The sequence below is a fragment of the Octodon degus genome, unplaced genomic scaffold (assembly GCF_000260255.1).
Source record: "Octodon degus isolate 3935 unplaced genomic scaffold, OctDeg1.0 scaffold00062, whole genome shotgun sequence".
Taxonomy (NCBI): Eukaryota; Metazoa; Chordata; class Mammalia; order Rodentia; family Octodontidae; genus Octodon; species Octodon degus.
In genome coordinates this window covers 8,754,248-8,769,648 of record NW_004524638.1, presented here as the reverse complement: position 1 = coordinate 8,769,648, position 15,401 = coordinate 8,754,248, and the positions used below count along the sequence as shown (strand labels likewise).

The window sequence follows — 15,401 nt, the reverse complement described above, 5'->3', positions numbered from 1 at the left end:
GACAGTACTTCTCCTGAACAGTTGCCCCTGCTCCATGGGTTCTCTGTGGTCTGGAACTAACCTTCTGTCTTTTTGCAGGGCAAGGTGGAAGCTGAGTTCCACCTTGTTACAGCAGAAGAAGCCCAGAAAAGTCCTGTGGGGAAAGCTCGGAAGGAGCCTGAGCCCCTGGCGAAGCCCAAGTGAGTGGACTGAGGGTGGGAATGTGGGAAATAGGGAGGCAGCCCCTGTGGGGTCAGAGGGTTCAGCACTTCTCTGAGATCCACTCACTCAAAATTATGAGTCCCCAGTAGAAGAGCACTTTGGAGAACAGAAGGAATATGACTAAGCTAGGCCTTCCAGGAGCTTTCGACTTCTTTAGGGGAAAATAATGAAAAATAGTTATCGAAGTGTAGAAGAAGAATAAGCTCAGAATGAAGACAGCCCAAGGACAGGAGAGAAGCAGGCAGAATGGCTCCTTGTGGACCGGGGTGGTAGGGCGGCTCCATGGAAAAGCAGGGCTCGAGCTGGTCAGGCAGGTGCAGGAGAAGGGCGATGGGGGCCTCTCCTTGGGTTCTGACTGGGCCTGGATTCTGCCACAGACCAAGCTTCAAAAGGAAGCAAGAATCATTATCAGCCACACTTTAGGTTGGTCTGCTTGGGGCAACACAGTCTCCTTCCCACTCTCAGGCCTCCCCTTGTGGGGCCCCAGAAAGTGGGAGTCAGAAGTATTTCCCCTGGGCTTGAGAAACCCGAGTGTTGACGCGTGGCTGCTCCCCTGATGTTCTCTGCCTTCCCCCAGCCGCCCAGACACCTCCTTCTCCTGGTTCGTGAATCCCTTCAAGTGCCTGTACCATCTCATCTGGAGGAATTACAAGAAGTACATCATCATCGGCTTCCTGCTCATCATCCTCATCGTCTTCCTGGTGCTCTTTATCTATACCTTGCCAGGGGCGATCAGCCGAAGGATCGTGGTGGGCTCGTAGGGATTGCAGGGGGCCAGACCCTCCTGAGCCCACTCCTCTTCCTCATGGGGACATCTGAGGACAAGCACTATGCAAAGCTCTGTACTGAGAGGTCAGGCCCAGAAGACCTGAGAATCATGCTCCTGCTTAAGGGAAGGCAACAGTTCTTGGAGAGAAGGGCAGGAATCAGTCTCTGCCTACTCCACCCTCTACCTCCACTTTGCAAGCTCCATATGGTGCCCATGAGCAGCAGGAGGCAGTGGCTACTTTACCTTGACATAATTAAGCATGACCTTAAATGGACCTAAGTGAATGCTGTCTTTATGTAATTGGTTGTGTTTGGAGAAATTGAATTCTGGATCTGAGATTTTATTAGAAATACTTTCTTTTAAAGAAAATTTTAGCAAATAGACTGAAAGTAGTTTAACAAACTTAGTAGATATTTAATCCACCTCCTATACCTTAGCCTTATTTAATCTTTACAGTTTATAGAATATATTCACTTATTCAAGCTGTGAAACCAGCTTAGAGAAAATATCTACAAACCATGTAAAATACTTCATTGTTGAAATTTTCATTTAGAGACAAGATCTTGCTTTTTAAAAATTAAAATCAGTGGTTGTAGAATGTATTTAATAGCAGTAGTGAGTTCTGGAGAGATTCATTTTGAATTATGCTTTATGGCAATTGCCAAATGCTAATTTGAGAATTTCCTTTAAGTTATACGAGTTATAATTGCGAGTGTGTGTGTGTGTTGTGCTTGGGTTGGGGTAGCTCCATGCTGCCGGTGGGAATTCTCTTTTGCCCCATATCCAAGCCCCACCAAGTACTGAGTCCCCACAACCCATGATGCCCATATCTGTCCTTGGCACTGTTTGGCAGTTAGCCTCACAAATGTGTGTGCTCAGTTCGGGTGCAAATCAACATTAGCCTCCTCAGCATTCCAGGAAAGCAGGGCATTGGTTGTTAGTAAGGAAGGAGTGTCTAGGGCCAGAACTCAGTGCTTCAGTCCACAATCACACAGACCATGCTTTGGTCTTTTCTTAATGGACCAGGAACATTGTGGAATGCTGTGAACGGAAGCATGTAGGACATGGGAGTGTTTCCTGGTGAGACTGGTTACACCCACCACAGTTCATTCTTACTGTGCAATCATGCGCTGCCATCGCTAATGACACAGTCATAAAAGATATATAAGCTAGAAAATTTATATGTACACTATGTTGTAAAAAGAAGGTATGTACACATGCATAAAAATGCCTGAAGAAATATGCCAAAATGCTTATCTTTAAGTGATAATGTGATACCATCGTTTGCCTCTAGCTTTTCTATTTCTCCTAAAACTTCTGAAATAGGCATGTGTGTGGAGCCACCAAGATGGTGGAGCATTAAGCAGAAAAGAAGGGGCTGCCCTGAGGCCTTGTCATCTGTGTGCTGGAATACAGCCATGTGGGAAGACAAAGGGAAGGGCTTCCCTGGACCCAGGAAAGATCTGAAGTGTGAACTGAAGCCCATGGAGAGAGTGAAGAGAGAAGCTTGAGCAGAAAAGGAGGTAGCTGGTGGAGTTTCTCCCTGAGACAGGACTCGCTGTCTAGGAGGAACAGCTCAGACTTGCAGACTCACGGTGACTGTTGGTGGCCTGGAGGCCTTCACTGAGAAACACAGCAGTAGAGAGGAGCAGCAGATGCGAAGGACTGCACTAGTTGGCCGTGAGTGCTGAGGGCTTAGTCATCCTACATGAGACGTGGTCATCTGGGAGCCATCGTGGAGAGGGGCCAACTGAGCTCCGGACTCCCAGCTGGGCTTAGATCCACAGAAGGTGTGCAGACAGCTGCAGGATGAATGCGTCTGGTCTCAGCCAGAAGGTGCAGGCTTGCTGAGATTATCCACCACCCACCAAAAAGTTACTGCTGGTTTACTGGAATAAATCAACACAGATTGAGATTCAGTCTCCACATATTGTCTGCCAATGACAGCAGAGACATAACTGGTAGTGTTCTTTTTTCTTTTTTTCCTCTTTTTTTTTTGTGGTGGTGGTGGTGGTTTTGTTTTGCTTTGTTTTCTTCTCCATTGGTTGATCTTGTTTTTATATGAGTATGACTGTGGTTTTTAGCCTACTTGTAGTTGCTGTTCTGTTATTTTTATGTCTTACTTCTGTCTTTCCTTCTTTAATAAATGCTGTAGAAAAACTGGCTCTCCATATGCCAAAGGTTAAAATTGGACCCATATCTTTCACCATGCACTAAACTGAATTTAAAATGGACCAAAGACCTGAATAATAAAACAGGAACATTAAATCTGCTGTAACACAGATTAAGTAAAAGTCTTAAAGACATTTATATAGGCAAAGACTTTATGAATAAAACCCTGATCTCACAGGAACTATAATAAAGAATCAACAGCTGGAATCTCATCTCATTAAAAAGCTTTTGCACAGTGAAAGAAACAACCAACAGAATGAAGATACAACCACAGTGTGGGAAAATATGTTTGCCAGCTGTCCTGAGACAAAGGATTACTGTCAGGAACACAGAAGTAACTCAAAACAGACTTCCAAAATTTAAAGACCCAATACAAAAATAGGCATCTGAGATGAATACACACTTCTCAGACAAAGAAATACAAACAGCAAATAAATATGTGAAAAAATGTTCACAATCACTGGTCATTTGAGAGATGCAAATTAAAGCAACACTGAAATTGCATATCATCCCAGAAAGAGTGGATGCCATGAAGAAATTAACGAATAACAAATGTTGGAAGGGATGTGGAGAAAAAGGAACCCTTCTCCACTGCTGATGGGAGTTTAGACTGGTGCAACCACTGTGGAAATAGTGTGGTGATTCCACCAAAAAACTAGGATTGGAGGTCTCCTTTGACCCAGGTATTCCCCTTCTGTGTATCTTCCCAGGAGAATTAAAAACATCATACCACAGCAATATATGTGCACCCATGTTTATAACAGCACAATTTGACATAACAAAATTTTGGAAACAAGCCAAATGCCTATTAACTGAGGAAGGGACAAAAAAGGGGTGATCTTTTTATAGAGTAGCACTCAGCCATAATGAAGGAGATGAAGGACTTTTATAGATAAAATAGATGTAACTCGAGACCATACTCTTAAGTAAAATAAACCAGACGCATATGTGCAAACATAGTATGCCTCCCTAGTGTAAGAAGCTGAAAGAGTAAATAAAATCTAAAATGCATAGTAGATATTGTACAATGTAAAGAAATTTCAAAAGGCAAGAGAAACTGGGATGGACAAAGGTTAAAAAATGGAAGGGAAATGCAACATATTAGTTAGGATTGTTGTACTACTAATTCCTCTTAGTTCACTGAAAAAAAGGTTTCAATATTGTTTGGACAATTAAATGCTGGTATCAGGTATTCTGAGTAATTAAAGATAATAATACACAATGGGGTAGCCATTTTACCCTATTATCTTGTTTTCAAATTTTGCTTTTATCTTTTTAAAATAAAAAGTAAATAAAATAAGCATGTGAGAATTCCAGTGTCAAGAGTTAAATAAATCACATTCACATGGGCTAATTTCACAATACCTGCAGAGTGTCGCTAATGTGCTGGGCAGTGCGGTCACAGTGGAGATAAGATGACACAATACCCTGCCACCAGGACTTGGCCTTGTTACAGTGGTTCAAGGCATCATTTTACCTTCAAGTTATAATCATCTAGAAGGATAGAAGGTATGAAACAGGGACCAGTCATTTAGCTCAGCAGACTAAAGCACCTGCTTAGGCAGAGCACAGGGGCTGGGGTTCAATCCTTGGTGTGCCGTCCCACCGAGCTGGTGATTGAGACTGGGCGTGGTGTCATGCGCCTGTAATCCCAGCACTCGGGAGGCTGAAAACAGGAGGGTCACTATGAATCTGGTCTATGCAGTGAGACCCTGGAGACCCTGTCCTAAATACATTTTTTAAAAAAAGAAAAAAGAAGGCATGGAAAATTTTCATGGAAGAAGTTTTATAAAAGCACGCATATTTCTGGTATTATTAAAAAGCATTGATTTCGGATAAATTTGTTTTTAAAAAGTATTGATTTAGGATAAATTTGTAAGTACAATATTATACTTTCTGCTGGATTCTGAAGGAAATATGACAGGTGAACTCCAGATAAGCCAATGCACATCGTTCAAACCCATAATACAACCCAAAAACTGTGAACCTTCTAAGTGAAATGGAGTTCACCAACTCTCCTTTGATGTCAAACAATGTACTTAAAAGTTTCTCATCGAGAGCATCCGGACACTTTTGGATCAGGCATCCCCATAAGACATATGTGAGAAGCGATAAAGATGATTTTGGAATCAGCTATGTTTGGTGTTGCACACATAGAATATCACACATGGCCCTTCCTGTACCCAGAAATTTGGGTGAATGAAATAACTTCCTATGCTTAATCAAGCAGGCCAATGCCTAAAAACTTTCCAGTAAAAACGGGAGGTGGGGGAGGCTTTTTTCCAAGAAATTCTCAGGAGTCTTGGTTGTTTTTAAATAAACTACATTTATTCATTTGACAATATCAGATTTTTTTTTCATCATAAGTCTGTTTTAGAAAGGCATATATTAGGTACAGAGTCTCACTACGCAGCTCAGATTTATAGTGATCCTCCTGTTTTCAGCCTCCCCAGCATTGGGATTACAGGCGTGCGCCACCACGCCTGGTCTCTGTGGACTTAAGAAGTTGTGGGCATAACCCTGGAGGGACGTGGGCCTGCTGTCCCTTCCATTAGAGAACCTATGTGGGCCATGGCGGTGGGTATGGGAGGCAGAGAAAATCTGGATTCCTTAATGTCAGTGAAGTTCTCCCCGCAGCACCTGCCAGCAAGGACAGAGTGTGAATTCTACCCAGTTCATCTCTTGGAGTCTTAGTGGCCTCTGTGGTAAGAAGGACCTACTTGGCAAGAGCTGTTACGAAGCTGGAAGAAGGCACTTGAGGGTCCAGCAGCTGGTGGGCTGGTGTGATGCCCGTCCCCAGTGGGGAGTAGCTAGTGTCACTAGTATGGTTCCTACGGGTACAGTCACTGGGTATGCAGTCCAACAGAGACAGGGAATGAGGAAAGAGGACCAGGCCTGTGTGCTAGGGCGGTCGCGGCACATGGGCTAAGACGCTTTCCAGCCAGTAATAGCTCTGGGTGTGTTCTCTGTTCTGCTGGAGCAGATCACAGCGCGTAGTCCCTCAGAGCATTCTGACTTGTCACCTTGCACTTCTGTAGTCAGAAGTTCGACCTGTACCACCCAGAGCCACAACCGAGGTGTAGGGAGGGCTGCAGTCCCTTCCGCTAGACCTTCGGGGAGAGTCTGTTTCCTGGTCTTCTCTGCTTATAGTGGCTGCCCTTGCCCCTTAGATTATGGCCTCGGGGCTCCATCCTCAAACCCAGCAACGCAGTCTCTCTATTCCTTTCTTCTGCAGTCCCATCTCCCTCTGCCTACAGCTGGAGAAGTTCTTGGTTTTACGTTCTGTGGGATGATGGTGGATCCCCCTAGATAACCCCGGACGACTCCCCTACCTGAAGATCCTTGCCTAACACATTAGCTTTTTGTCCCTGTGAACAAATACCGAGAACAATAATGGAAAGGAGCAGAGGGGTTTTTATTTGGCTTGAGGTTTCAGAGGTTTGGTTCCCTGGCCCGCGGGCTCCAAGGCAGAGCTATCAGGTGGGAGGGCGTGCAAGCCGCTCACTTCCAGGCAGAACCTGCTTCTTCCACCAGGCGCACCGCCCGCCAGCACGTTCAGCATCTGCTCCTCACTAGCTCATCCATTGTCGGGGTCCACGTCACGTGACCCGGTCGCCTTCCGAAAGCCCCCCCTGAACACTGGTGCGTGGGGAACACGCTACCAATACAGGAGCCTTTGGGAGGAACTTTTTATTTTAAAACTATAACAGTTAATCTCGCCTGCGGAGATACAAGCAGTCTCTGGCCTGCGAAGTGAAGTATTCGCGGCTTCTGGGGACCGAGACGCAGACGTTTCCGGCGGCGGAGGCAGGAATTGTTCTGTCTAGCGCACAGAATGTCGCCCAGACCCTGCAACTCGGCCATGAGGAAGCTGTGGGTTTCAGCGGAGCTCGGGAAGTCAGTGGGCTGATGATGGTGTGTGGGAGGGCCGCGGCAGACACTTTTCTCCCGGAAACATGATGTTTCCCTTTGATGTTCAGACTCTTAAGTGACAATTATCTCAGACGGAAAAAAAAAAACAAAAAAAAAAAAACAACCGGGGAAGCTCTGTCCTGGCCGTTGGCGACTGAGCGGAATCCTCAGGGCACGGTGCATGAGCCGCTTCCGAGCCTGGCGTGGAAGGACTCTGCCGTTTCCGCCCGCGTCTCCGCCTCAGGAGGTTGCAAATCGGCCTCTTCCTCCAGCTTTCTGTCAGCGCAGCAGCAGATCCTTTGTAATCAAGTCTGTGGTTCATAAAAGGCAATTGGAGAAAATCGCTCTATTCTTCTCAGAGCCTTGCATAGCTTTTGATTCTTGGTTCTAGTAGAAAGAAAATGGGCTTTGGAAGCTTAGAGAATGACAGTGAAACTTGGGCAGTCGCCTCCTGGCTGTGTGACCTTAGGCGAGGACTCAGCAACTCTCAATCTGGTTTCTGTTACAGAAAGTGGACGTGAGACGCACCTACATAGTCATCTGAGTTCAGGGGCCACAACTGTGGTCACAGCTGGACACAGAGGTAGAGGAGTATGTCCAAAGCTGAAACGCAGGGCAAATTTCACAGCATGACACACCTCTACTTTCACGGACAGAAATGAGCAGTCAGACCTTTCAAGCCAAAGCTTTATTTTTCCTTCCTGAGCTCTTAAACCTTACCTTTGACCTCTTTAACTCATTTTAAATTTTGGTGTGAAACAGGGAACACAACGCTTCCCATTTTGACAACTTTTATGTGTACAGTTCTAGAGTATTAAATCCACTCACATTGTCCTACAGCCACCAGCGCCATCTCTAGGGCTCTTTTCATCTTCAAAACTGAACCACTGTCTGCATTACACAATTATTCCCCATTTTCTCCTTCCTCAGTCCCTGAAAGCCACCAGTCTACTTTCTATCTCTACAAATTTGGCTTCTCTAAGCACCTCAGAATGGTGGCATCATACAATATTTGTCCTCAGTGACTGGTTGATTTCTATTAGCACGTGGTGAGGCTCCTCCGTGTTGTAGTACAGGTCAGAATTTCTCAGGCTGAGGAAGGTCCACTGGTACACACTTCATGTTCTGTTTCCATCCATTCGTGGCGTTGGGTCGTTTCTGTCAACTCTTGTAAATGATGAAACTATCAGCGTGGGTATAGAAACATCTTTTCAGAATCCTGCTTTAGTTCTTTTGGCTATATTTCCAGAAGTGGGGTTGCTGGGTATATAATAATTCTACTTTTAAGGCTTCAAGCAACTGCCTCATTCTTCTGTGTAGTGCCTGCACTATTCTCTATTCCAACCAGCAATGCACAAGGGCTCCAACTTCTCCACATCCTCCCCAACACTTATGCTTTTATGTTGGATTGTTTGGATGCAGCCTTTCTAGTGTGTGTGAAGAAACCTGTTGCATGTCCCTGATGTGGTGTTGGGTATCTTTTCATGTGCTTATGGCCATTTTGTATCTTCTCTGGAGAAGTGTCTATTCAGGTCTGTAGTGTAGATCAAGTATGTCGACTTGAGAAGTTCAGAGGCTTAACTAAATCAGCTCAGCAATGCCACACCCTGGGGTGCACAGGAGCCACCCTAGGGTGACTCATCACTTAAAGGATATAAAGAGGAAATGAGGAAGGGTGGAGGACTCTGTTTTCTTTGGAAGAGCTGTAGTCTTCACCTTCAGCTTGGATGTTGTTTCCCAGTTTCTAGCGCAGACTCTTCAGCCTTCTCCTTGGATCCTTCAGCCTCCTGGTGTAGACTCATCAGCCTTCTGTTGCAGACCCATCGGCCTCCTGATATGGACTTCCATGGGATGCACCAGTGAGCTCCTGACCTTGGACTGAGTCCTTCAGTGTCCAGCGTGCAGACGCCCTCTGCGCGCTACTCATCCGACTCTGGCTGCCCGTCGTGAGCCTATGTTATAATTTCCTATACACTTATATATCTTGTGTTATATCTGTTCCTCTAGTAAAACCCTGGCTGATAGAAAGTCCTCTGCCCATTTTTAAATCAGGTTGTTGGCTTTTGTTCTTGCTGCTAGGAGTTGTGTATATATCCTGAGTATTCATACCTTATCAAGTGTATGACTTGAAAATACTTTTATCCTTCTATATATAGGTTGTCTTGTCACTCTGTTGAGTAGCCTTCAAAATTCAAATACTTAAATATTTTCATAATTTGTCCTATTTGTCTTTTTCTTTTTTTGTGGAACCGGGGATTGAACTCAGGCCCTTGCGCTTGCCAGGGAAGCACTTATTCCACTGAGCCGTCTCCCTGGCCCTGTCTTTTTCGTTTGGTACCTTTTTTTCTTTCCTTTTTTTTTTTCTGGGAGGTATAACCTGTGCCTATTCAAGACATCACTGCTAAATCCAGTGTCATGAAGTTTTTCCTACATGCTTTCTTCTAAGTGTGTTATAGTGTTAGCTGTTACATTTAAGTCTTTGAGTTAATTTCTGTATATAATGTTAGGCAAAGGTCCAACATCATTGTGCTGTGGCTATCCAGTATTCTAACCATCATGTGTTGAAAACTTCATTTAAATGTTTCTCTATGTATTTTATTCATACTCTCTCTTCCTATTATAGATTCTCTTAAAACTTGAATCTAGATGTCACCTCAAACCTCATCCAGTCATAGGTGGAGAGCTTGAAGGTGGCTGAATTAGGGTGTGTGGACATGGATTAAGGGTGTGATGCTGGGATTAAGGATGTTCCAACCTGGGCCTGGGTGGCACCAATTAATAGGTTTACATTCTGGAAAGGTATAATGGGAGAGAGGGAAGACTGCTACAGTTGCTATTCATGCTGCCTTCTGCCCGCCATGCCATGGACTTTTTCTCCTCTGCAGTGCCCTACCGCCCTGTCTTGGAACCAGCTGACACTGGACTGAAACTTCTACTGTGAGCGAAAATAAATATTTCTTCCTTCAGTTTGAGTGTTGGCCATTTTCTCTCAGCAATGAGAAAAGTACCTAAGGCAGGATCTTTATTGTAGGCTAGTAGGTCAGATATTTTCCTGGCTAATGTTCTGTGGAAGATGTCTATTGTTTTAATCTATGGTGTCCAAGTCAGGATGAATTAAAATATATTATAGTAATAAAAACCCTCCCCGATCTTAGAGGCTTATCTTTGTATTATAATTTCTTCTTCACCAATTTGGCTCTGGGTCTGAGTAACATTGAATGTGTTGGTCTAGGATCAAAGGCTGTTTTTCTCACCTGATCCCATTAAGCCAACACTAATTCCAAAGTTACTGGGTCAGGGAAACTAAAGCGAAACATCACCAATAGTGACTATTAAATGCTTACGCTTACAGTAACACGTGACAATTCCGTGTACATCTCATTGGCCAAAATAACTAGACATGACCAACTTATAGGGAGTAGGGTACTGTAGACCCCCATGTGCTCAGATGTAGAGGAAAACCAGATGCTCAGGGAAAAGAGCAGCGCTTTCTACATGTGAGTAGAGTTATGCCAATTCACGGATCAAAATGTAGGGCTCCCAAGTTAAGTACAAGAAAGCTGTTTGCTCTTAAAAGCATCTCTTCTTATTCTCAATTTGATAGACATAACATTACACCACACTGGATAGAGATCATTTTCTCCCTAAGAATTGTCTAATTTTATGCCTGTACTAGTCCTTGTGGCGTTTGGGATGCTCTAATGAAACCGCTTGCTAACCATGGGCCAACTGATTCCAAGTGAAACATTTAAATACCAGATTGTGGAGAATCACTCTTCCAGCTTTCTTAAGCTCCCTCACTGGATTCAGTTGTTACTCAAAAGAGCCTGCCTGGAGCTCCCAGGAAATACTGAGGGGCTCTTTTGCCTCCTTTGACTTTCAGGAAGTTCAACTGCAATCTTAGCAGTTGGAATCCGGGTGCTACAGGCAGCCACAGAGGCCACTAAGTAGAAGGCAACTTACATAATACTTAGACCATAATAAGCATTACATGCTGTATTCCTTTGGTCCTTCCAGTGGTGGGACCTCTGGCCTTCTTGGAACTGTTGTTGGTGTTCCAAGAAGCCCTGTTTGTGTCTCGCCTATGATCCAGAACACTTCATGCTCTTGCTTCTTGTCATTCCTTCTCTCTCTCCCTTTTTAAATGTATTTGGTCGTTGCAGGGTCTCATTGTGCAGCTCAGACTCATAGCGATCCTCCTGCTTTCAGCCTCCCCAGCACTGGGATTACAGGAGTATGCCACTACACTTGGACTCTCGCCAGCTCAGCCTGCCCTGGAGGAAGGGCTGGTGTGGCATGTGTTTTCTTTCCTAAGCTTCCTAAGCAGCTGTTTCCCTGTGGTTTCCTAAGCAGCTGCTTTAGTCCACTGAGCTATCTCACTGGCCCCTTTTCTCCTTCTGTCACTGATGTATCAACTGGTGAATAGAAATGGGATTACAGTAGTAGTAATGTCCTAGTTCATAGGCACTTGCGATCTAATTTGATCCTGGGCTCTTAAAAAGTCCTATTTTCTCACTCAAGGAACAAACTCTACCTCACTTCCTTAATCCGGGCCTGGGCCAGGTCCCCCTCCATAACTCCTTCCACAGCACAGCAGCAGAAACACACCTGAGGCCAGAGCTGTGACGTGGCCTCCTGCCCAGTGTTCACAAGGGACAGGCATAACAAACTCTGAAGGAGGGAGATCTTGACAAGCTCTGGTTTACCTAGTGAAAAGAGTAGCTTAGCTCTTGGCCTTTGTCCTCCCTGAATCTTGTTTGGGATGCGGATGTGCAGTTTGGAGGTCAGGCTATAGCAGAAGATTCCGCTGCCCCCAGCCAGCGCACTTCAGTCTGTTAGTTGCCCAGACAATAGTTCTGGTTCCGGTTCCTTCTACTTTTGTTTCCTAGAAACAGCTGGTCACCGTGGACGTAGCTGGTCATTATGATGTGGATTGTAAGAACCAATCCCCAATCGACAAGCCATGTTGCCTCTGTGCTTCCTGCCTGCTTGTCCCATACAAGCCCTAGGCCACCAGAGATCAGGGCCTGATCTTCTAGGAATGCTTCTGATCAGTGCCCAAGGACATAAATAAATCTGCCTCCAAATCCTGGGTATCACTTTGGTGTTTCTGCGTGCCATGCAGGACAGCGTCTCCCGAGGGGGACCAGGCCAGGGCTGAAGATGGCACAGCCCCGCCTCTGCCTCCTCAGACTTCCAGTCAGAAGCAACACTCCCCCTAACCCTGCTAGGCTTCCTGTGGCTCACCACCAACAGCAATCCCAACTGCTAGGAAATGACAAGGCATGTGTCCACAATGCGCGTAATATGTGAAACTGCTTTAAGGGAAAACACTCCCACTTTGGTCCAAAATGGTAGAAGAATGAAGGGCAAAGGGCAGGGATTGGTCGGATTCAGGAACAGGGCAGAATAGAAGTTCACAAAACACAGGCTCTGGATGCTCACTTGTAGGACATCCTGCCTCCTCACCCCCCACACCGGCCCCAATGCCTAACACAGCAGCCACAGAGCCAAGGGCCGAGGCTTGTACAGCCATGGGCAGGGATGCCACGAGGATCATCAGTAATTCAGTGACTTGGTCATTTGGTGAACTGGCTTTGAGTGCATTCACTTTCATTTCATTGATTTTGGGGAAAGGAACAGAAAGCCTGGGTTCTCAGGTGGAACCATTGCCATTTCCTGGGGCCATCTCACTCCAAGGATGGCTGAGCCCCCTCTGTTCCCTGCTGGGAGAAAAATGCCCTTGCCAGGAACAGACTGGGCTCTCCACTGAGTATAAGAGAAGGATCCCTGGTATGTGCGCTGGGGATGGGATAACTGAGCCTGGAGTCCCAAAAGATTCTGGGAAACAGCTGATTTTTTTTTTTTTTTTTGTATTTGTGATTGAATGCAGACCTTTATTTCTCTTGAGGTAAGATTTTAATAAATTATTCAGGCTAGGCTCAAATTTGATATCCTCCTGAATTCACGCACCACCACATCTGACGGTGAGACAGCAATTTTGCATTCTTGCCTGCTCCAGGGAGGGTTTAGGCAGAAGTTAGCCCTTACCACAGGGCACAGAGATAAGCCATGGGAGAGTAGACTTCATTCACACCCAGCCCTCTGCTATGACTGACGCTTGTACCTAGCCAAGTCCTTGTGACTGCCCTCCACTTCCTTCACGTGAGGACCCTGGGCTCCCTCTGGATGGTGCTGGTGCAGGCCTGAGCCAGGGTCTAACAGACAGGTCTGGACAAGGCCAACTTCAGAGGCTCCAGCCAGAGCTGCTGGCCCTAGGAGCCCAGGGCAGTGTCTTGTGTGTGACACTTGCTTACAGTGACTGCTGCCTCTGTCAATTGGGCACCTGGTGCTGGGCAAGATGCCTCATTTACACCAGTCTCCTTCCCCAGTCACAATGAGCCCTCCTAGAAAACAGGAAAGAGAGAAATAAAGTGGGCCTTCAGGATCTAGACTGAGGCAACATCTGCTGGAGGAAACTGGCCAAGAGAGAGCGAGCCTTGGGCAGAGCTTAGAAACAGTGAGATCTATGGGATGAGGCTAAAAGACACTGATCTTACCCAAGACATGGTGGAAACACTGTCAAATTTGTCTGTTACCACTTACCAGATCAGACTCTCTTCTGAGAATCGTCTCTTTCTCAACTGTCAGCCCATGTGATTTTAGGGGGAGCTGACATTGCTTCTTTCACTCCCAACATACATCCCAGGCTTATCCAGTGAGTGGGCAAACCTGACAGCCCGGTGATTCCTCAGGGATGACTCTCAGACTATCACTGACCTGTGTTGTTTTAACAGATGACAATCTTTGGAAACTCCAAGCCTGGGATAAAATCAGCACAGAAAAGGATCTCAGAGCTGGATGACAGAGCAAGTGGAGAGAACTGGGCCTGGGCATGCGTGAAGCATGCATCTGCCTGGAGCATCCCAGTGTCTTCAGGCAATGCACTCAGTGTTTGCTCACCGGAGCTGAGGTAGTCTAGAACCTGGCCCAAACACCTGAGAGCTCTTCTGAGGAAAGTTGCTCACTGGCTTCACATGTTCTGTGTACGGTGAGGAATCATCGCTGTGTTTCATAGATACCATCCTTGTTAACCTTTGCTTTCCCTATCTGCCTCCAAATTTATCTCAAAAGGCTCATCTAAGTAGAGGACACCACAGCAGCAGAAGCTAAAATCCTGAGAGCCTTAATGTACTCTCTTCTTTCTCACACCTCCAAAATTCCATCTGTCTGCAGCTGCTGTCCATTGGGCAGACCCAAGTACATCCACCTCTCCACTCTTCTCCAACTCTTCTGCTGCCATCTTGGCTTGCTGACTGCATGATGACCTCCTCCCTCATCTCCCGGCTCCACATATCCTCATCTACAGCAGCGGGAACCATCTTTCAAACATTTAAATCAGATCCAGTCATTTCTCTGCTTTAAACTTACTTTCCTGAATTTTCAATGTTCTGAGAAGAAAATCCAAACTCTCCCTACTGACACAGGAGCCACACTGTGAGTCCTGCCCATACCACGAGCCCTACCGCAGCGCCTCACACTCTGCTTGCTTGCTCCCCAGCCTCAGCGTCTTCTCTCCTCCTTCTCCCCTCGCCCAGGGCTTTGCAGCCCACAGCCTTTGCCTTACTGCTCTGTCCTCCTCCAGGTCTTCCTCCAGGCTCTCCCCGTATTGCTGCGCTCTCATTTTCTCAGTCTCACCTCATTTCTCCTCCTCCTCCTCCTCCTCAAGAAGAGGTTCTGGTTTATTTGATGGGGGTTCATTGCCCTTCATGAGAAAGCCAGCCTGGTAAGGGTAAATGCCACCCTCCAGCCCTCACACATCTCTGCTGTGTCTACATCGGAGACACAGCTACCAAAACAAAGCAGCTGTTTCTTGACTACAGCTACCAAAACAAAGCACCACAGATAGGGCACTCTTAATAGCAAGCAGTTCTCTCATCGTTCTGCCAGCTGAAGTCCTACATCAAGGGGTCTACTGGGTTAATTTCTTCAGTCTTCTTTCTCCTTGGCTTACAACTGGAATCTTCTGCCCAAGTCTTTACACAGTCTCTTCTCTGGGCCCAAACTTCCTCTTCTCATAAGGACAGCAGTAGTCTGGGTCACGACTCAGTTACGGAATCACCTCTTCAAAGACCTTGTATCCAAATACTGCGTGGAAACTTTCTGAGGTAGTGAGGATTCAATTTGGTGAGGGGATATGACTGGAGTGGAACAGCATGGAGTAGACTCTCAAAATAAGTTTTTTTTGTTTTTTGTTTGTTTTGCAGTACCAGGGATTGAACTCAGGACTCTGTGCTTCCCAGGCAAGCACTTATTCTACTGAGCTATCTCTCTGGGCCCTCAAAAC

The 15,401-nt window shown here is 46.0% G+C and overlaps 1 protein-coding gene across 3 annotated transcripts in view; it reads left to right on the top strand.

The window, feature by feature from the left end:
- Fer1l6 (fer-1 like family member 6) overlaps positions 1-3,017 on the top strand; it is a 170,277-nt gene extending 167,260 nt beyond the window's left edge. For all 3 annotated transcript variants that reach the window (XM_023718786.1, XM_004634457.2, XM_023718789.1), the window contains 2 exons: positions 79-179; positions 779-3,017. In XM_023718786.1, coding sequence (XP_023574554.1) covers positions 79-179; positions 779-962 — 285 coding nt within the window. In that variant the 3' untranslated portion in view covers positions 963-3,017. The remainder of the gene's footprint in view (positions 1-78; positions 180-778) is intronic.
- Positions 3,018-15,401: the final 12,384 nt, after the last annotated feature.